At 30.7% G+C, this 22,685-nt stretch overlaps 2 protein-coding genes and 1 long non-coding RNA gene across 3 annotated transcripts; 2 read left to right on the top strand and 1 right to left on the bottom strand.

Annotated features, from left to right (window-relative positions):
• The first annotated feature begins 1,800 nt into the window (after positions 1–1,800).
• On the top strand, positions 1,801–2,577 carry LOC121129194 (epididymal sperm-binding protein 1). Its single transcript, XM_040724882.2, has 4 exons — positions 1,801–1,957; positions 2,022–2,192; positions 2,249–2,272; positions 2,335–2,577. The coding sequence occupies exons 1-4, from the start codon at positions 1,903–1,905 to the stop codon at positions 2,514–2,516; spliced, it is 432 nt and encodes a 143-aa protein (XP_040580816.1). The 5' UTR covers positions 1,801–1,902; the 3' UTR covers positions 2,517–2,577.
• Positions 2,578–9,048: 6,471 nt separating this feature from the next.
• LOC121129195 (epididymal sperm-binding protein 1-like) lies at positions 9,049–9,822 on the top strand. Its single transcript, XM_040724883.2, has 4 exons — positions 9,049–9,201; positions 9,266–9,436; positions 9,494–9,517; positions 9,580–9,822. The coding sequence occupies exons 1-4, from the start codon at positions 9,147–9,149 to the stop codon at positions 9,759–9,761; spliced, it is 432 nt and encodes a 143-aa protein (XP_040580817.1). The 5' UTR covers positions 9,049–9,146; the 3' UTR covers positions 9,762–9,822.
• Positions 9,823–13,507: 3,685 nt separating this feature from the next.
• On the bottom strand, positions 13,508–16,116 carry LOC121129807 (uncharacterized). The gene is made up of 2 exons (XR_005868519.2): positions 13,875–16,116; positions 13,508–13,812 (listed from the first exon to the last, which is right to left on the bottom strand). It is a non-coding gene; the product is annotated as an uncharacterized lncRNA (long non-coding RNA).
• Between the last annotated feature and the right edge of the window lie 6,569 nt (positions 16,117–22,685).

Here is a 22,685-nt window from a genome sequence, read left to right as displayed (position 1 = left end):
GATTGGATTCAGGTTATAACTCAGTCTAGACCATTCTAGTATGTTAATATCATTGTCCTTGAACCATTTCTTCATTTCTTTAGGGGTATGCTTAGGATCAACTGCTGCATAAAAGTAAAGTTTTAAGACCATTCCAAAATTTTTATCCAGGAAAGCCTAAAGCGAATGCAGATGCATTGCATTTATACGGAATAGGAAAGGCATTGATGCAAGAAGAAGTGATTGGAAGGAGCTTATCCAATGTACGGAATCAAGATACCCCACTCATGAATTGCTATCGTATGGGGTGTTTAAAAGTCAGAAGTTTAATTTACCCAAATAGGGCTTGGAATTTCGAAGTCATTACGGATAATAAAACATTAATTTAAATAATTAATGATAAAGATATTCCTGCTATTGATAACCTTAAGTTACAGAGATTTATGGAAAAATTAAATCCTCTTTACAATTTAAAATGATTGGATCAAAGGCAAGTCTTATTGCATTGCTCATACACTTATTAAAAAATGAGGCGCCCACTTGATGCAGCATTGTTATTTCTTAGAAATGAGAATATCACATTATTTATGTAAAATTGAATTCAAAATTATGATTGAGAAAACAACGTTTTCTTTTTGATAAGACCTCACGTGTGGGAGACTTTGCATATACAATTTTTATTGTTTACATGTGCAAGAGGAGTATTATAAACTCAGATTTAAATAAGTCTCAGATGAAGCAATACATACTATCTGAGCAACATTTGACAAATTATCTTTAAATAAGGAAGATGTTTCCTATCAATCTAGGAGGACGTTATTTTTGAGCTTTTGAACTGAGTGTAACTCCAGAGATACCTGTGTTCCAAGTTTGCCATCCTAATCTTTTAAGTTTTCTACTCGTATTTGCAAAAAAATTAGTTTTGGTGTCTCATTAAAAATTATTTTTTCTCTTCAACTAGGTCTTTATTTATTCACCTAGAAGACCTTGAGGGCAGTATTATCCATAGACACGTGACAAATCATTTAGTGCAAATCTGAGAATACTAACATTAGAGAGATGAGAAGGAGCACAATTAGTTATTGAGTTTCAGATGGAACTTCAAAATTGTCTATATATAACAATCATCCATTGATCGAGTTATCACTTTATCACATATGTATAAAGATCCATCCCATAAATCACTTCATCCTCCGTAATACATGGAACTATGGAAACTTTAAAGTTTCCAAAAGCAGCAATGATGACTTTTTCTTTTTCTGAAAGAATTGACTGGTAAGTATGAATACCAAACAGAAAAAGAGCCTTTGCAAATTTTGTTTCAAAACCATTTATGAAATTAGGAGTTAAGGAATATAGAATCCCGAACAACAGACAACTATGTGCAATCAAAAAAGGCGTGTATAACGTTATTGAATATTCGACCATAGTATTTGCACAATAGTATGAATTTGATATTCCCGACAGATATTCTTTAATAGAAGATATTCACATAAAATGTTTTCTTAATTATTCCTTTTCTTTATGTTGAAAAATTGAGCAAAATATGCATATGTAGTAGATTCATTCTGTATATAATTCTAAAGGGCTTAAATCAGGAAATTACTTGCTTCTTTGCTTAGTTTAAATACCTGAGTACTTTGAAACTTACAAAATAATCTTGAAAATAAGACACAAACACTCAATAAACATTCAATCCAAAAACACAATATACTTTATTCACTTATAATTAGAAAACCTTGTGGGCAGTATTATCCATAGGCACGTGTCAAACTAATTAGTGCAAATCTGAGAATACTGACATTGCAGAGATGAGAAGGAGCGCAATTAATTATAGAGTTTCAGATGGAACTTCAAAATTGTCTATATATAACAATCCTCCATTGATCGAGTTATCACTTTAGTATTCAGAAATCATTAAAAATGAATACATTTGCGTGCCTTCTCCTCATCGCTCAAGTCGCATCATTGGCCTATGGTAAGTTTCCATGACTCTATATACTATCCTTTAATGTTTTATTTAATACAAAAATTCTAATAAGGACAAGGATGTCAAACAACATCCGGGCAAAACTGTGTTTTCCCCTCAAAGTTTAGAGAGATGGCACTTACTAAGTGTGTAAAAGCTGATTATGATAAGTATTGGTGCGCTACCTCCAACAAAGCTGATGGATCCGTTAATACATATGGAGATTGCAATGATAATTGCCCAAGTAAGGTTTTTTATTCTAACTCGTTTTTCATAACTAATATTTTAATTTATTTTCAGAGGAAGTTCATAACCCAGCAACAGGTGAGACTCAGCTTTTTATATTAAGAAAAACATACAATTTTATTCTTTACTCTTTGATATAGAATGTATCACCACTGGAAATTATCAATGCGTTTTCCCATTTGAATATAATGGTGCAACCTACAACAAGTGCACAGATGCTGATAACGAAGGTAAGAAATGGTGTGCCATTAACAAATATCCAAACACTGAACAAGCCTACCATTTCGAAGAATGCAACATGAGCTCTCAATGTCAACCATAAATATAAATTTAATAATTTTACATAAAATGGAGACTTAAATATAGAAACAATTATTGTTTAATCCTTGTCTTCATTTCTTAGTAAGGAAAAGTATGAAAAGATAAATGTCACAACTCTTAAAGTTTAAAAGGATTATCTTTTCACATATTTTTATAAAAATTTAGTTTAATATATAAATTTGTTTGTGAAGATAAATACTTGTTATTATACGTTCCTAATTAATTGGCATCTAATGAAGGCTAAAGTATAAATTAGTAAAAACTAAAAAGAAAAATTCATAATTATATTCAATCTTAACAACTTGTAGCTCAAGTATTCATTGATTCAATGTTGTTGTGGTTTTTTTTTTTTTCATTTTTGCCAATCTTTTGAAAAATACTCAAGTTTTGTGACCAAGAAAGAAAGAAAATAGTGAATTTATTTCATTTTTTTCTTAAATTTTGAAGCTATAAGCTACACCTGCATGCCAGACGAATTAAATCCAAATGAATATGGAAACTATGTCTTGATAAGTACAAGTAATTCCTGTTATCACGAAGCATATACGCGTTTTGGAAGTGTTTTTTTCTCTTCGTATGTGTATAAATGTCCATTACAGTATTTACAGCGGTAGACGTACCCAGTCCGTTGCAACGTTAGATGGTGAAAAAAACAAAGAAATAACATATGTAAAAATGGGATATCAGTTGGATTTCTTTTATATTTTGTGCAACAGACAAATTTAAATCAAAAATTTAGAATGTTTCATAACAGGGAAAAAATATTGTTTTTATAAAGAATCTTATCCAAATAAAAGAAGCGTCCACATAATTATTCTTTTTTGAGGGGAACTTGGTTTTTGGAATTTTTTTGATTAAAACTCTAAAAATCCATAACTACTTAGATAGAATTCATTTTTTTGAAAAAAATTAAAAAAATCTTTAGTTTTTCAGAGATACGAAATTTTTTGGATTTTTTTTTTTTGAAAATTAATATTTCTTGGAAATCAAAAATCAAAAATACACACAGTTATTTTACGATAATAACTTTTTTGTCTTGAAATAGGAATTGGCTTTCAAAAATAATTATCAGAATTATTTGACTAATAACTTGTAAGAAACATTCCAATTCTAATATTGTGTGGCCTATTTGAGGTGTTTCTTTTCAGCTAGTAACTAAGCATCATATCTCGAGAAGGATTTACATCAGAGCTGACCATAGTCTTAAGCTCCTTAGATGCATTTGGACAACGGAACATATACTTTTTAAAGTATGCCACAAGGATTTATATATATATATACAGACATTAGCTGGAGTAATTAGGCTCCGGCTAAAATAACCATTTTTCTTTAATAATATAGAAGATAACAAATCCTCATTGTTTCTTTCCATTTTACATGAGCGCTCTCCTACGTAACTACTCAATAACGATTTAATAAAGCTTGCATTGGTAAGTTTTGTTGTTGGATTACTCTCACTCGGAATATTCGCTTAGTATAATATTTGCCAGGCAAAAGATTCACCTTCCTTTATTTAATGTAAAATTTAATCCCACTTATTTAATGACTAATGAGTTCGAACCAGAGACAAAATACTATTAATTAATAGTAAATATAACACAAAAGAAAATAAAAAAACGTCAGCAATTCGAATGGAAAAAGTGCTTATCACTTAATTAGACGTGACCAAAGAAAACTATCAAGCTCAATAAAGTTGGAGTAACAATTGTCTTCAAGGTTATATTCCCCATATGCAATAAAAATCTTTGGGAACTAATAGAGATCAGGGGCGTAAACAGAATTATATTATAGGGGGAGCTTGGTTTTTGGATTTAAAAAAAAAAGTAAAATAAAAAAATATTCTTTTAGAAAATTTCAATCCATAGTTAATCACAAATAATGGAATTTTTTTCAAAAAAAATAAAAAAATCTACAGTAGCTCACAAAAAATAAAAATTTAAGTAAAAATTAAATTTTTGGTAAATAAATTCAAAAGTCTACCACTGTTAATAAAAAATTTGAAAAACTAAACTTTTTGGAAAAAAAAATCAAAAATTAAATTTTAAAAATTCAAAAAACCATAGCTATTCACTTGAAATTGAATTTTTTTTTTAAATTTAAAAAATTAACAGTGATTTACAAAAATAAAAAAATTTAGTGACTAGTAAATTGTTTTGGAAAAAAAATTCATACAGCCTTTCACAAAAATTTGAAAAACTAAATTTTTTGGAAAAAAATTTCAAAAATTATTTTTTTTGAAAAATAAATTATAAATCGACAGCTATTCACAAAAAAATGAGTTTTTTGGTAAAAAAATTGAAGAATTAAATTTATTGAAAATTGGGGGAGGCTACAGCCCCTCCAGCCTACTCCCTTGGACGCCCCTGGACATTTATAATAGAAGAAAAATTTGGGTAAAAAGTGACATATAATGTGACGATGCTATCAATACCAATGAAAAGAATGAATAAAAATTGTGATGAAAGATTCCAACGAGTAATATAATCCCGATAAAAGTAAAATATTTTAAATACATATCTTTGAACTTGCATTCATTTGAAATATTTGAATGTATATATGTAAAAAAATAATTAGAAAAAAAAAAAAGTTCTAACTAATAATTTGGATCAAATCTAATTTAAGCGTCTCTTCAATTAAATTAAATATTTACAAATGGTTATGTTATGTAACTTTACAGTTAGATATATTTTTAATATGATCAGGATTTGTGGGAATTTTTTCTAAAAAGTATTGCAGGCATAAAATTAGGACAATTTAAAGTACAATAACCTAAATAAATTATATACAGGGCTTATATATCTTTAAAAAAAACATAAAAAGCTGTAACGTGAATTGTTTTACGATACTTGATGAATAAGTAATTTTTTTTTGAAAAAATTAGCAATTTTCAAAACTTTGAACCCGTTGAACTAGCTCTAAATATTTTTCATTTTAGCTGAAACATTGCCGATGTTATTTTTTTTATCAATAGGAACGGATTTTAAAGCAGACATTTCAACAAAATGAAAAATAAGTGACAAAAGTATCATATTATTCCATGGAAATCGTTTGGCTATAACTAAGAATAAGAATTTAAGATCCAACATTACATGAAGTGTCCACAGCAGTTATTAAGGAATGACTAGAACAGTGGAGATGATTCGATTTCTTTCCTATTGGCCAGGATTCCAAAATGAGATCAAGCAGGATGCCCAAGCATGTGAACAGTGTCAAAAGTATAGTTTAAGTCAAACCCGAGAATCAATAATATAGAAAGATGAGTGTCATCGTCTATACGGATCATCTTCGTCAGATCTTTTTGAAAATGATAACAATTTCCTTCGTGAATACGTTGATAGATATAGTGGTTGGGCATCGCTTATACCAGTGGTTCACAAATGGGGGTACACGTATCCCTGGGGTTCTTGGAGGAACTCCAGGGTGTACTTGAGATTTAGAAATAATATTTTATTAGTGGTATATAACTCAGGAGTGTCCACAGGGGAATCAGATGAAGGGTCGGATCGTGAAGCTCATGAATTGAGGAGAAGTCAGCTCAAGGCTCAGAAGCTTCATCGTTTTAGGACTTACAGTCTCCAAAGGGGAGTATTCCGTACAATTACTGTTACATCATGAGATATTTATTTTAATGAAATCAGTGGGACTTCGAGAGTCTTATTCGCATATTGTCCCGTCTTACTGATTTAACAGTATAGAATAAGAGTTTAAATCTTTGCAACGATATCCAATATCCTCTATGAATTACCCTAGAAGGATATGGACCTCTCTGTTTATTAATGTATCACATATGAAATGGGTAGGTCTCCGGGGACACTGTTTTATCCCCAGTCCATCCCTCCAAGAAGCTACTTTAGAAATAACAATATCACTGGATTCAACAACGATCGTAATAACATACAGGGATGATAATAATGTATTGATACTTCTACATCTTTAAATATATATTTACTATGTGAAAAAATATCATTATGAATTCTATTAATGGATGGGAATAATGACATTTTTTTACTTCATAGTTGGTATTGGAATATGCCACAGATTCTAATGGATCTTTTTAAAAAAATTAATGGATGGTACAGCATCAGGTTTTAGGCTCTTTTTTAATGGTTTTTGTAAAGTCAATTTATTTCTTCAATTTGAATTAGTAAAATTATCGTAGGTAAAATGCTATTTATAAATTCTTGATGCTTTTGGTTCACAAAACTATTTAAATTCTCACAAATCAATCCAAGTCTGTCTAAGGTGATGATTGCATGAAAATAAACGGTAGGAAGTATCAATTATATTTTGACAATTAAGGACGGTACAAGATCTTGTTGAGTAGTAAAGTCTTTTCGTAAATTCATCAAATTTAGAATAATGAATTGGAACTTCGGTCTCCAGGATATATTTTGATAAATTTGAGGAGCACATTCTCACAGTGCATACTATATAACTAAGAGCAACTCTGTATAAGTATTTATTACGTTCGTATATTATCATAACGAAGGAATACAATTTGCCAAGAGAAAAAACCAAAAGTAAAGGTTATTGTTTATGTTTATAAGATTTAGATGTTTTATATATATGACGTCACAGAATCGGGTGTGTTTATCAATAAATTTTTATAAAAGTAGCTTCTCTTACCTACCTTGTCTCTAATATCTTGCTTATTACTAAATTAGAAAAGGGAAAAACAATTTTTAAATGAAAAAGTTTAAAATCCACAAGAGTAAGGAGTATTCAAGCAATAAACAACTCTCCGTTTTCCCCCGATTGGCAAAATTTGTCTTGCAGCACATCACTAAAATAAAAGGTAAACACCCTTTATGACGTACAGAGGGACTGATTTTACTTTCTATAAGGACTAGACTAGACTTGAAAAAGGTCATAAGTTATAAATTTGGACAGCCACAACACTTCAGATCACCAGAAAGATATTAGTGGTCCTGCTCAGTATTTCTTCCTATTTTGAAAGAAATGTATCTCAATGGTACTAGAGAGCAAGTAGCAATAGGGTTTTAAAATGACAAAGTGGTCAACACGAACATTTCTTTTCAATTTACAACCATGAGGATATGGACAATTCTCACATCCCCACATATACTTGATTTTCTATTCTTTTTTAATATGAGGCGCCCACTTGATGCAGCATTGATATTTCTTAGAAATGAGAATATCACATTATTTAGGTAAAATTGAATTCAAAATTATGATTGAGAAAACAACGTTTTCTTTTTGATAAGACCTCGCGTCTGGGAAACTTTGCATATACAATTTTTATTGTGTACATGGGCAAGAGGAGTATTATAAACTCAGATTTAAATAAGTCTCAGATGAAGCAATACATACTATCTGAGCAACATTTGACAAATTATCTTTAAATAAGGAAGATGTTTCCTATCAATCTAGGAGGTCGTTATTTTTGAGCTTTTGAACTGAGTGTAACTCCAGAGATACCTGTGTTCCAAGTTTACCATCCTAATCTTTTAAGTTTTCTATTCGTATTTGCAAAAAAATTAGTTTTGGTGTCTCATTAAAAATTATTTTTTCTCTTCAACTAGGTATTTATTTATTCACACGTGCACACACACACATACTAAAAAAAATATGTACGCATGTGCAACTATCAAAAAGAATTATCACAACCCAGAAAAAAGTTGATTCCGAACCCTCATCTACTGAAAAGTTAAGCTTAAAAAAATCCCCACTTGTCTGACTACGATATTCTTTTGTACAGATTGATGATATTTTTTCTAAATTATCTTCGAAGAAGATGGGTAGTATTCAATATGATTCGGAGAGTAATTCAAGGAACTACCATACTTCAAAGAAAGAAAGCTACTTATCTGGCTGCAGCATATATATATATATATATGTGAAAAAAAGCCCAAAGATCCATCCCATAAATCACTTAATCCTCCGTAATACATGGAACTATGGAAACTTTAAAGTTTCCAAAAGCAGCAATGATGGCTTTTTCTTTTTCTGAAAGAATTGACTGGTAAGTATGAATACCAAACAGAAAAAGAGCCTTTGCAAATTTTGTTTCAAAACCATTTATGAAATTAGGAGTTAAGGAATATAGAATCCCGAACAACAGACAACTATGTGCAATCAAAAAAGGCGTGTATAACGTTATTGAATATTCGACCATAGTATTTGCACAATAGTATGAATTTGATATTCCCGACAGATATTCTTTAATAGAAGATATTCACATAAAATGTTTTCTTAATTATTCCTTTTCTTTATGTTGAAAAATTGAGCAAAATATGCATATGCAGTAGATTCATTCTGTATATAATTCTAAAGGGCTTAAATCAGGAAATGACTTGCTTCTGTGCTTAGTTTAAATACCTGAGTACTTTGAAACTTACAAAATAATCTTGAAAATAAGACACAAACACTCAATAAACATTCAATCCAAAAACACAATATACTTTATTCACTTATAATTAGAAAACCTTGTGGGCAGTATTATCCATAGGCACGTGTCAAACTAATTAGTGCAAATCTGAGAATACTGACATTGCAGAGATGAGAAGGAGCGCAATTAATTATAGAGTTTCAGATGGAACTTCAAAATTGTCTATATATAACAATCCTCCATTGATTGAGTTATCACTTTAGTATTCAGAAATCATTAAAAATGAATACATTTGCGTGCCTTCTCCTCATCGCTCAAGTCGCATCATTGGCCTATGGTAAGTTTCCATGACTCTATATACTATTCTTTAATATTTAATTTGATACAAAATTTATAATAAGGACAAGGATGTCAAACAACATCTGGGCAAAACTGTGTTTTCCCCTCAAAGTTTAGAGAGATGGCACTTACTAAGTGTGTAAAAGCTGATTATGATAAGTATTGGTGTGCTACCTCCAACAAAGCTGATGGATCCGTTAATACATATGGAGATTGCAATGATAATTGCCCAAGTAAGGTTTTTTTATTCTAACTCGTTTTTCATAACTAATATTTTAATTTATTTTCAGAGGAAGTTCATAACCCAGCAACAGGTGAGACTTAGCTTTTTATATTAAGAAAAACATACTATTTTATTCTTTACTCTTTGATATAGAATGTATCACCACTGGAAATTATCAATGCGTTTTCCCATTTGAATATAATGGTGCAACCTACAACAAGTGCACAGATGCTGATAACGAAGGTAAGAAATGGTGTGCCATTAACAAATATCCAAACACTGAACAAGCCTACCATTTCGAAGAATGCAACATGAGCTCTCAATGTCAACCATAAATATAAATTTAATAATTTTACATAAAATGGAGACTTAAATATAGAAACAATTATTGTTTAATCCTTGTCTTCATTTCTTAGTAAGGAAAAGTGTGAAGAGATAAATGTCACAACTCTTAAAGTTTAAAAGGATTATCTTTTCCGATCAGAGCCGACCATAGTCCTAAGCTCCTTAAGTGCCTGTGGACAACGGAACATATACTTTTTAAAGTATGCACAAGGATTTATATATATATATACAGACATTAGCTGGAGTAGTTAGTCGCCGGCTAAAATAACTATTTTTCTTTATAATATGAAAGAGAACAAATCCTCATTGTTTTTTTCCATTTTTCATGAGCGCTCTCCTACGTAACTACTCAATATTGATTTAAGATAGCTCACCTTGGCAAGTTTTGTTGTTCGATTACTCTCACTCGGAAAATTCGCTTAGTATAATATTCGCCAGGCAAAAGATTCACCTTCCTCTATTTAATGTAAAATTTAATCCCACTTATTTAATGACTAATGAGTTCGAACCAGAGACAAAATACTATTAATTAATAGTAAATATAACACAAAAGAAAATAAAAAAACGTCAGCAATTCGAATGGAAAAAGTGCTTATCACTTAATTAGACGTGACCAAAGAAAACTATCAAGCTCAATAAAGTTGGAGTAACAATTGTCTTCAAGGTTATATTCCCCATATGCAATAAAAATCTTTGGGAACTAATAGAGATCAGGGGCGCAAACAGAATTATATTATAGGGGGAGCTTGGTTTTTGGATTTAAAAAAAAAAGTAAAAATAAAAAAATATTCTTTTAGAAAATTTCTATCCATAGTTAATCACAAATAATGGAATTTTTTTCAAAAAAATTAAAAAAATCTACAGTAGCTCACAAAAAATAAAAATTTAAGTAAAAATTAAATTTTTGGTAAATAAATTCAAAAGTCTACCACTGTTAATAAAAAATTGAAAAACATAATTTTTTGGAAAAAAAAATCAAAAATTTATTTTTTAGAAAACTTGAACTTGAATTTTCCTCGAGACACCCTGTTTGGGAAACACAACAAAAGCAGCAACAATCAGTTGTGACAAGAGAGGAAAGAGAAAAGGATATAAACTCAAGACTAGATTAAAAACCTTCAGAAACCTGTCTTCAAGCTCAAGCTAATTATCATCCAGTTAAGCCTGATAACTAGCTTGCTTACAAAAATAAAGATTTATCTTCTAACGTAATCTCCACACACGAAAGAGCTTATGGTGTCTCTGAGGTAACTGATGTCTGAGTATTCTTAAATTGGCCAGCTACATGAGAGGTAAACTCCTTAACCGAAAAAAGCAGATAGCCTATAACAGACAGTATAGAAAAAATATTCTAGCTTATCTTGAGACATAACGTCAACCTTCTTTTCCTATAATCTTTTAAATTATTCAATCAGTAACAATTTTTTTCTCACATGAGGTAGAAACGGAAAAAGTAATAGATAGTTATATTAATAATTATCAAGCGATTTTTTCGCTCTTCTAAATTGGCAAGTGCACTTCCGCTGTTATTCGGTAATCAAAATAATAAGTGCTCTCCTACTCTCGCTCAAAAATTTTGAACGAAGCTCGGAGTGGCGCTCAATTGAGTGCCGCTCACTAATGCTTTTATTAATTATTCATACTTGTTTATATTCTTATAGTTATATTATTTTTTATGTGGGTTATGCAGATATTGAATGTTAAGAGATAAGACTTGTGAATTTGTGGGGAACAGCGATGCAAGTTTGATACGTGGTGCAGCTTACCGCTTTTCCAACTTTGGCACAAATCAGCGAGACTGCTGGTGGCGTCAGCGACGTTCTCAAAAACAAAGTTAACATCAAAAGGCTGCAGGGCGAGTTTCAGCACTGTTCCCAGACTTTAAAAGCGACAACCCCATATTGGAGTTCACAAGTGATCACTTTAGCTTTCAAGTTGACAACTTCCCGAAGGAAGCAGAAAATATCAAAGTCCAGTTTCTTGACTTGGTGCATGACTCCACAGCCAAGGCTTTTTTCGTAGAGAAAAACCTGAATTCTTGGTTCGTACACTTGCATTTCTGTAACGTCACTCACACTACTAATTGCATTTCCCTCCACGAACCCGTGGAATTCAGCGTTTTTCATCATGGTTGAGATCTAAATCAAATCTCAAAACCGTCTGATTGATCTTGAATCTAATTTGCGCTGCACCATGTCAAAAGTGGACTCGAACATTGAGGCACTTGTCAAGGCAAAAATGCAAAAACCACATGAATCTGTTATCATCTATTAGTCCATTTTTTCTATGTTTTTTTTATGATCAAAATAAATTGAAAAATAGCGTAACCAATCTTTTCATATTTATTAAAAATCTATGTGATAACTGTTAGTAAAAAATGTAATCTTTGTATGCAATAATTAAGTGCGGTAAAATGGCTCAAAGAAGATAAGCGTATATTTACACACTAAATACTACACTCGTTAAAATCAAATTTGCAAAAACTTACACTTGGTGGGAAATGAAGAGTTGGCTCACTAAAAAGTATGTAACTGCAGAAAGAAGGTTAAGAATTCATGATATAGATTATAATTTAATTATTTATTATTTTAAAGATATGAAGTATTTTTAAAATAAATATTTATAGCTATATTAATAAGAGTCAAGCTTCAATAATATGAACTACTGCTATACGTAGAAGAATCTTCTACATTTAAAATAGCCTTAGTATAGGGAAAATATTGTACTTATATTTAAGTTTATATATATTAGTTTTATTATGCATTTTTAACCAATTTACACTAAAGATAGACGATAATTCTTCTTATCGAGGGAGATGTTAACACACCACTGTTAGTTAAATAATAAAAAAAAAGAAGGAGAAAGAGCACTCGCATCAATTGTTTTCTAAGGCAATTTATAAGATGAATTGTTGATTGTTGAAAACTGAATATTCAATAACTTATTACTAATTAGTAAAAACAGTCAACTAGGTCATATGAGTGTTCAAAGTCGTCAAAATAAGCCTTATTGTTACTGTTCCATCGTGGGATGTAATAATGCTAATAGAAAAGAGCTTGAAAATTTTAAAATTGTTTTGTTTTCCACTTCGTAATATGAGAAAAAGATAAATCTGGATTTAGGCTATTAAAAAGCTGAATGAGTATGGGACTAAATGGAAGCTTCATGATTGGATTTACAAGCATTTTATTACAAAGATAAGGCACTTATGAATAAACGTTAGACCGATGAGAGTAGTCACCAAAGTCTTACGTTTTTACAATTATAGACTTCTAAATATCTAGGTATGCAGTAAAAATCTAAGATTTTGTGGACTACTCTCATTCCTCTCTACCCTTAATTCCCAAAAATCAACAGTTCAGTGTATACAGTGTCTTAGAAAAGGATTTCCTATTCTGAAGCACTGATTGTATATTGCTATTTTTCACCACCAAGAGAATAAACAAACACACATTGAGAGTTCTAATATTGTCTATATAACTAAAAAGAACTAGCATTCCCTTGGCAAACCTAGGCAAAAACGTAACAAGGCGAAAACGTCAACAGGGTAAGGCGTTGCAATGTGAATACGTACAAGGCGGACATCTTCAAGGCAAAAATTAACAAAATTCAGATAGTTTTTTTCGAAAAAAAAATTCGATATAAAAATTATTAAAGATTCATAATCAATGCATCAAGTACTAAGGCATTAAATATGGAATTAAAAAGATTTTTTAGATAGTGACATTTTCTTGACTTTTGTTATTTTACTTTCAAATTTAATATATATTATAATTCTTTGTAATGGAAAAAAAACTAGATCAGGATTAAATAATAATTGTTTAAGTCTCCATTTTATGTAAAATTATTAAATTTATATTTATGGTTGACATTGAGAGCTCATGTTGCATTCTTGAAAATGGTAGGCTTCTTCAGTGTTTTGATATTTGTTAATGGCGCACCATTTCTAACCTTGGAAATCAGTATCTGTGTACTTGTTGTAGGTTACACCACTATATTCAAATGGGAAAACGCATAGGAAATTTCCAGTGGTAATACATTCTGTATCAAAGAGTAAAGAATAAAATAGTATGTTTTTATTAATATAAAAAGCTGAGTCTCACCTTTTGTTGGGTCATGAACTTCCTCTGAAAATTAAATTAAAATATTAGTTATGAAAAACGAGTTAGAATAACAACTCAGTTTGAGGGAATGTAAAAGTGTATAAATCATGCTGGAGAATACTTTGAAAAACAATTTAATCATTTTTGATGGTAAATATTCGCATTTTCATTACTAGGGCAGAAATATATATAGCAGCTTACGTATGAGCACATACCAATGTTCAAACAGGTTTTGAACATAATGGATCTATTTAGGAAAGGATGTTCACTTCACAGGAATAAAATAATAATGACGACTGCTAAGGAAAACAAAATTCCTTCTTTATATTACCAATAACAAATTGACGGGCCTACAAAAAATACACCGGATTTACATCATTGTTGATAGAACTAATACTCTTACACAAACCAATTTTTCTTTTTCTTTCATTCCTTCTATCAACTTTTTTCCAACAAAAGTCGCAGCTCTACTAATATTCTAAGAAGTGTTCCATCTAGCCCTGCTCTCCTTTAGTTTATTTATTATATTTTGAGATGCCTTAAACTTGATGAACCACTATTTATCAATTACTTCTTAATGCTCCAGTAAGTTATTAAGAATTATATCAGAGAATAAATAATCAATAACCTATTTTTTTAGGAACCTTTGATTATGCATGTATTGTGCAATGTACGTAGTTCAGTGGTTTCGTGAGAGTACATGTAGATTTTATTTATAAAATTAATTATTATAAAAAATACAAATATGATAAAAAAATGATTAGTTAACTTCGTTTTTACTAAAGTTTCCTTACATTAAGGAAAAATGAAGCCTGAAGATCACAAGTAAAAAATATGTCCACACACGAAAACCAATCAGCTTCTTAATTAAGTTCAATGACGAGGGGTGAGCGTGTACTACCTTCTAGAACAATAAAATCTTAAAAATAAAATTAACGGATAGATCTAACCATTGGTGCTCATGATATCAGTCAATTCAAAATTAGTTTAAAGTTGTTAATCTAATTCTGGATTTATTTTAGGTGTTGATCCGTGTTACCCTTCAAGTAGCATAAATAAATTTGACGGAGAATCTTCAAATATAGCAATTAGTGTTAGATCGGTTAAAACACCCAAAAGGATAGCAGTCCAATCAGTCCAGGCCTAATAAAATGTGTCAGTCCTAAGACCCGTTCTTATCAGTCTTTTATGGTAACTGCAACAGCTAAAATGACGTAATTAGTAACCAAGTTCTTACAGCTGTTCAACAATACCTCTTTCCTAGTTATAAGTGAAGAAAACCATAAAGAAAGGACTGAAATATCGATCAATAGGATTGTTGAATGGTTAAGAAGATCGCACCGCTAAAAAAAAGACTTAAAAGGAGGGGAGACTGATTATGAAATCAATCCTAGGACCAATCCCACATTAATAGTAATCCATATTATATCTCTCAAACTTTCTTCCCAAAATGATATGTTGGTTAGCTGATTAATTACTCAGTATTTATGAGGGATATTTTCACGCTTTAATAAAAAATAATTCAAACTCAACAAGTCAGCTTTCAGGGTACTACAAAAGAAGAATAGAAGGCAATTGAATAGCTAGCATACAAATAACCTACTAAATTTTGATGTTGATCAAAAAGTCAATTATTAGAATAACACAAATTAGAGTCAAGAGCAGAGAAATCAACAACTGACAAAAAAATAACCAAGAGTTTTTTGTTTTTTTTCAACTGCATTATTTTTGTATTCCTGAACTCAAAAGAGAACTCAGAGGCGTCTGCCTGGATTATATATAGATATATATATATTTTTTGGGGGTAGGGGTGGCTTGGTTCATATATGTTCGGAAATTAATTAATTTTTTTGGAACCGAATTTGAAAAATCTACTATTATTCACAAAGAATTAATTTTTGGGGGGAAAAATTGCAGAAAACTATAGTTGTTTTTAGCAAAAATGAAATATCTTTAATTGAGACAAGAGCCCCTTAAGTCTCCCCCTTGCGGACACTCCTGGATGGAAATAGGTACAATTCTCAGCATAGACCAATGCCAATTGAACAAAAAAGAGAATAGACAGACAAATCTTCATCCTCATATTTTATGAACTAATGGAGATTTACGTAACATAATTACTATTATATAGAACCTACATAAAAAATAATCATTAAACAACAACAACAGCTGTTGTTCATTCAAAAATCTTTGTAAATATAAACAGTTTAATTTAATATAATAGAACATTTATTACGGAGTGAAACTCTGAGGGTCACAATGACGGTAATTCAACCCTTTTCAAGGAAATTATATCTTTTCATTCAATATCTAAATATATTTTTATTATGGAAATTCAAATGTTTTTCAAAATATTCAAGTAAGAAGTTGGGATGTGAAACAATATAATGTAGACTATTGCTCCTATCTTATTTATAATTGAAGTTCCTAGGCTTTTTATTTCAAATATATATTTTTTTAATAACACATACTCTCCATCTCTTCCATAATAACTTACAGATTTGAAAACGGCTTAATCTTGTCTAAATGTCATACAGAATATGGTAAAATCTGCTCACAGATATAACTATAATCGTCCTTTTTGCTTGCAGAGCCCGTTTGAATGTTCAAACTAAAGACGGAATAGTTAATAAGAGCATATCTATTTTGTAGGTTACACAGTAACAACATACAACCATTTGCAATTTTGTTAGTCATTATTATCTGTGTTCTCAGGTTTCAGAAATATCTGATATTATAGTAGTTTGGGATTATTATCGTTCAAAATTATTTTTCATCATTTAGACCAGGGATGAGCAATTCGCGGTCCGCAAATAGATCAACAATATTTTATATCAATTAAAAAAACTTGTTATTAATCTGTCGAGCGATAGAGGGCGCCATAAACAAACAATAGCGGGGCTCAGGCTACTTTTCTCAAAAGAGAAGAAAAAAGGCAGTGGCAAAAAGAGAAAACTTTTTCGATAAAATATTCCTTTTCAGCCAAAATGGAAGAAAAGGAGCTCTTCATCAATTTCAAAGTTATGTTTTTATGCTGATGCAATTAACATACAGATATAAAATGTGTTCTTATTGAGAATCCTTTGTAGCGTGTGTCATATCCGGTTATTTGAAGGGCGTGGTTATATGGCCTTGCACTGATAGTGCCGAAAAATATTTGGTCCTCCTTATCATGGAAATTGCTCATCCCTGATTTAGATAATCCCCAAATTGAAATACGATGAATGAAACTGAATATAAAGGGTTTTTTAGGATAAAAGAAAAGTTTTAATTGATTCTGTATCTTCTTCAAAACTCGATATATTTCCATTTTTAGGCTGAAAAAAGACATTCTTCTTTAGAATCTTACAAATATCCATGTAAATTCGCTCTGTTTTTTAGCTGGCCCGTTAATTTGTAATTGATAGTATAAAGAACGAATTTATTTTCCTTGGCAGTTGTCATTATTATTTAATTCCTGAGTAGTGAACATCCTTTCCTAAATAGATTGAATTATATTCAAAAACCTGTTTGAACGTTCGTGTTTGCTCATAAAAGACGAAACGTAACCCTGAAGATTTGTTGAGGAGTTAGGATTGTTAGTCCTTGTAGGTGTCGTGTCTTGACGAGGGAGAGGAGACACAAACTTATTGATAGGTGGAGAGATCCAGGACGACCGAGTGACAAATGAGAAGAAGGAATGGCGTGGAGGAATAAGACTATACTTATTTAAAGGAACATCTGTATTCTTTATAATACAAAAAAATAAATTTTGTGTTCCCTAGTGTAATTGCAGCAACTGACGTAGCAGCTTAAAACTTGTGCTAAGAAATATAAAAAAAACAGTAGAATTCGAATATATGTATATGCAGAAATAGGCAGAGTATGTGGGAAGATTAAGGGTCATATTGCCCGTGAACTTAAATATTTGTTAAAGGAACATATATATTTAATGTACTTAGTATTTAAATTTATAAGAATTGGGCTTCAATTTTTTTTAAAGAATATCCTTCATCGGTTTTTTTTTACCGGGCCAAGCAGACTTGACTTAAGCAAGATAAATTTAATCTTATTCATCACAGGGCTGCAATATATTAATATGTATTGCTAGTAATGAAAATCTTTATGTATAATGGGCTTGGTAAAAGAAAGAAACCAAAAACTCAACATGGTACCCCTAACAATTTAAAGAATGTTTTATAGGAGATCAGTTACAACAAGAGAAGTGGGAAAGAAAGAAATAAACCAGGAAATTGGCAAGAATGACTCTGATGTCGATCATTAGTTATAATCCGAGTCCAACAAGGACTTACAATTATAACTCTGCATCAATGAAAGACGGAGAGTAACAATAAGGATTTTCTGGGGAGTTTTAGGGATAAGTTTTTGTTGAACTTCGAGTAGAATTAAGGGTCGACATCGAAGTTATTCCTGTCTATATCATGACTAGATAAGGAGTGGGGTTTTTATTTATTTCCTTACTCTCATGGTTGCTTCCAGATGATCTAATAAAACGTCATGACAGCTAAGCTGCTCTCCTTTATTACATTCTTCAAATTGTCAGGGTGACTAGGTTAATTTACGGTTTCTTTTATTTTGACATAGCGGAGGCACATATATTATGAGCAAAGTTGAAAATCCAGTGTGTAATGGGCATTTAAAAAAAAAAAAGAGATCGAAAATCAACATGGATTTCAAGAATATTTTGGAGGAGAGAAGGAATAGTGATCATGACGTTTCATTAGATCAGCTACAATCCGCCGTGATAAGAGATGATAGAGAAAAGGATATAAACTTTATTATAACTCTGCAAAAAATCTTCAAGGGTACTTCCTGTTTTTTATGAGTACACATGAATTTTATATCAGGTTTTGAATATAACTTAATCTATTTATGAAATTCCTTCTTTACAAATTAACAAGCCAGCTAAAAAACACATTGGATTTACATAAATAATTATGAATCACTGTATATACTAGGGGTAGTACTCTGCATGCCCCTGAATTATTAGGCGTCGACAACAGACATACCTTGTCTTAAAAAAATTAATTTGCTTTATTAATAGTGAAGATAACTACCCAAGTAATCTTCAGTGTTATTTTACGTTTTTCATGAGCACATTCATAGGTATTTAGTTACTCAATAATTCAGATGTTCCCTCCTCATAAATGAAAACATAATATTAACAGCTTGAGAAAATCAAAAACATTATTAAGGTAGCTAATAAACAAAAAACAACAAAAAAACACACACATTAAAAAATCCTTAAGATTTACAACCAAATACCTATATATATTTACTCCATTTTTCCTTTCTTTTTCAAATAAACAATGACTAGAAATGTTTTTTTTTGTAAAACCTTGTGGATAAGACGGGAGTGAGAAATATGGTATCCAAGAATGAAGACCTTTGCTATTATCAGCTGTCTGTTTTTTGATTCTGGAGGAGAAAAGGAATAACTTCTATAAAAAGGGGATCCTTCCCCATTTAAAGCAAAATTAGTGCAGGGAAAATAATACAATTATATTTTAATTCCTATATACCGTTGAGCCCAAAATCCTTCCAATATTTTGCAATATCTATTTCGGGAATTTTTAACAATTGTTTTTAATTTCCTTTTCAGTAATGTTTTTTGATAATAATTACTATTTATTGACTAAAAATATCAACTTCTTATAGAAATTATTTTTTTATGCTTCGAAAATAGTTTTTGCTTGTTTCAAAAGTATTCATAAAGGTAAAAATAACAAACACACTTTCTGGTTTTTTTTTACCATGCTGAAGTCTGGAAAGATTAAGAGACTTCTACGAAGAACTTGAGAGATCAAAAGTTTCCTTCAAGTATTTTCTGATGTATAAAAGTAGAATGAGTCAATTTCTTACTTCAGTCTTATTCAATATTTAACATGGCCAAGACCAAGGTGTACAGTGAGTTAATCCACCAGCTTGTAGTCAATTGCCATAATTAATATGACAGCTATCAAGATATTTCTATCAAGTGTTCGGTTCCAAAATCCTCTATCCAATGCATCATCACCAAATTCAAAGGAACTGGCCATGTAAAAAAATTTCCTCGAGATTGTAGGAAGTCCAAGCTGAACACAACACAAGTAAGATATACAGTCCGAGAGGTTGCCAAGAATCCAACAAAACTCTCCAATTCATCAAGCAGGATTGAGACCAACACGAAATTTGGTGGGACGATCAACTGTACATAGGAGTTTGCACAAGAATTGGTTCCGAGGATGTGTGCCAAGAACGATTCCACTCCTCTGAAATAGGCACATAAAGGCCAGGCTTAAGTATACCAATGACCACAGAGATGATGAATTCATCATCTGCCGCACTGTGCTGTAGTCAGATGAAACAAAGGTGGAGTTGTTTGACCACAACCAGCATCAGCACATTTGGCAACAAAAGGGCAAACCTTCAACCCAAAAAAAAAACAGTTCAAAAGTGAAACACGGTTGTGGGAGCATCATGATTTGGGTTTGTTTTGTTGCCAATAAAACTGGAGAACTTCACAAAATTGATGGCATCATGAAAAAAAGAAGACTACATCGATATTTTTGAAAGGCATCTACATCAATCAGCAAAGATGCTTAAGCTTGGAAGACATTGGTGGTTCCAGCAAGACAATGCCCCAAAGTACACATCTAAAAAAGTTCAACAATGGCTTAATAGGCATAATGTTAGGGTCATAGACTGGCCAGCACAAAATCCTGAACTTAATTCTATTGAGAATCCATGAACTACATTGAAAAAGCAGTGTGGAAAATACATCCAATAAATCTCAATGACCTTTGAAGATTATGTCAAGAAGAGTGGGCCTTATTAAGAACTTATCCCAAGTATATTCGATATTTGAAGAGAGCCGAAGGCCATGTCACAAAGTATTATGTCATTTTTCACTTTCGGAATGAATACTTATGAAACGCCAAAAATAATATTTTGTTAATTTACTCGGACAAATGAATAAATTGTAAATTTTTTTAATTAATATACCTTTTCTCTGTAAAATTAGCTACTTTTCTGGAAATTATTTTTTTTAATTAAAATACAATGAAGTCAAATGGACATTTTGAAAAAAATAAGTTTTATTAGAACTACACATAATCTGTAAGCAATATGTATTTGTTATCCCTTGTGAGTTGTACTATCCTATTAAAAAGGATAACAATAAGGATTTGTTGGTAACAATTTTTTTTGCCAATTCCGGTTCCGATACCATCTTTATGGACGATTTCAATACTGATTCTTGTGCCGATTCCTTATTTTATATAAAGGAATTTCATGAAAAAATAACTTTTTTATATTCGGATGATTTTTGGAATTTAATCTGAAAACTGTACAAATATCCTTTGTTTTTTTAATACAACTCATAAAGTTTTCTAAATATGAAGAGTAGCTAACTAAAACATCCATGTAATTTCAACTAAGTTTTGTTCAAAAGGAAGAATCGATCGAGTGTGCACTTTCTGTTTATGGATTTTTGATCAAAATTTGAATGTATAAATGTTTGCCATTCATAAGAGTTCTTGAATTGTACTATTTCTGATTGTGATTGGATCATTTATTAAATGTTTGAATGTCAATCATTTCATCATGATTGATTGATGGGGGCTTTGAAGAAACCTTTCCGACTTTTATTGCATTGATTGGATAACAGAGAAAGCTTTAATATTTACGATTCTTAATCATTTTCATTTAATAATGGTTTAAATACTATAAAAACACAAAATTAAGTTCAAACTACAAATTAATATAAATTTATTACTTAATATAATCTTAAAAATCGTTTCATATACATATATTTGTTTCGAATAAGGCTTGGCAAGTTTGATCACTGCGCTATAAAACTAACCTGAAAATTAGATTCCATGTTTGAAATTACCTTTAAATTTCAATTTCCATGGATATTGAAGTTAGATTCTGTTCATTTTTATAAAATTTTATTACCCTCATTAAAAAACTGTCGCTTACTACAGCAATACAACGATGTCTCATAAATTGTTAATTGTATGTTACTAACTATTTTTAACGTGCTAGAGGTTTGCTCACATCTGAAGAAAAATAACTACAATTTAATTATTAGAAGTGCTGCGCTGTTCCAATCTATTCTGATTAAGTACACCTAATCTTCGATCAATACAAAACTAATACTTTGTTATTATTGGACAATATCAAGAAATTCATGTATCGATACACACAGAAAATTACAACTCCCAAGTAAAAGAAAATTGTTACCAATTCTAAAAAAACGGGCCAGTTAAAAAATACACCGGATTTTCATCACTGATTATAGTGATCCCTGTCATCAGATTTTATAACATTTTTAAGGCGGGGTTTCTACGCACAACAGGATTCAAGCAATTTTAATAAATCTACAAATAGGATGTTCTAAAAGGAGCAACTGAGACTCTTATTGCATTTCGTCTCAACTCTGTGAGCTTATGTGGAGAGAATAATTCATATAATTTATTAATGTCATGGTATTCAATCGCTGTGACGGACGTATCCCGTTGGAGGATCGTCTTTCCCTTCTGTTAACCTGTAGTTACACAAATAGTTGAAAAAGTATGCTAATTCTCGGATTATTATCGCTGTTACCATAAAATTTTGATTCATGGTCCATTTTTGACCTTTTTTATAATGTAAGTTGTTCTTTTTAGAAAAAGGCTTCACGGGACAATCTTTTTGGATTCTTTCTCAAAACTTTGCATACTTACATCGATTTAAAAATAGTCAATATTCATTCATAATATATTTCTTTAATAGAAGTTAGAATTTAAAGTATAACAAAAATATATATTTTTTTACTTTTATCCAATG

This window comes from Lepeophtheirus salmonis, chromosome 14, assembly GCF_016086655.4.
Source record: "Lepeophtheirus salmonis chromosome 14, UVic_Lsal_1.4, whole genome shotgun sequence".
Classification (NCBI taxonomy): domain Eukaryota; kingdom Metazoa; phylum Arthropoda; class Copepoda; order Siphonostomatoida; family Caligidae; genus Lepeophtheirus; species Lepeophtheirus salmonis.
The sequence above is the reverse complement of the archived record's forward strand: the minus strand, read 5'-3'. Positions and strand labels throughout refer to the sequence as shown.

Bases quoted from the DNA above. Each gene is read 5' to 3' on its own strand.
- LOC121129195 (XM_040724883.2), top strand. From the start codon at position 9,147: ATGAATACATTTGCGTGCCTTCTCCTCATCGCTCAAGTCGCATCATTG. The intron at 9,202-9,265 runs GTAAGTTTCCAT...ATTTATAATAAG, and splicing joins AGTCGCATCATTGGCCTATG to GACAAGGATGTCAAACAACA. The intron at 9,518-9,579 runs GTGAGACTTAGC...TCTTTGATATAG, and splicing joins AGTTCATAACCCAGCAACAG to AATGTATCACCACTGGAAAT.
- LOC121129194 (XM_040724882.2), top strand. From the start codon at position 1,903: ATGAATACATTTGCGTGCCTTCTCCTCATCGCTCAAGTCGCATCATTG. The intron at 1,958-2,021 runs GTAAGTTTCCAT...AATTCTAATAAG, and splicing joins AGTCGCATCATTGGCCTATG to GACAAGGATGTCAAACAACA. The intron at 2,273-2,334 runs GTGAGACTCAGC...TCTTTGATATAG, and splicing joins AGTTCATAACCCAGCAACAG to AATGTATCACCACTGGAAAT.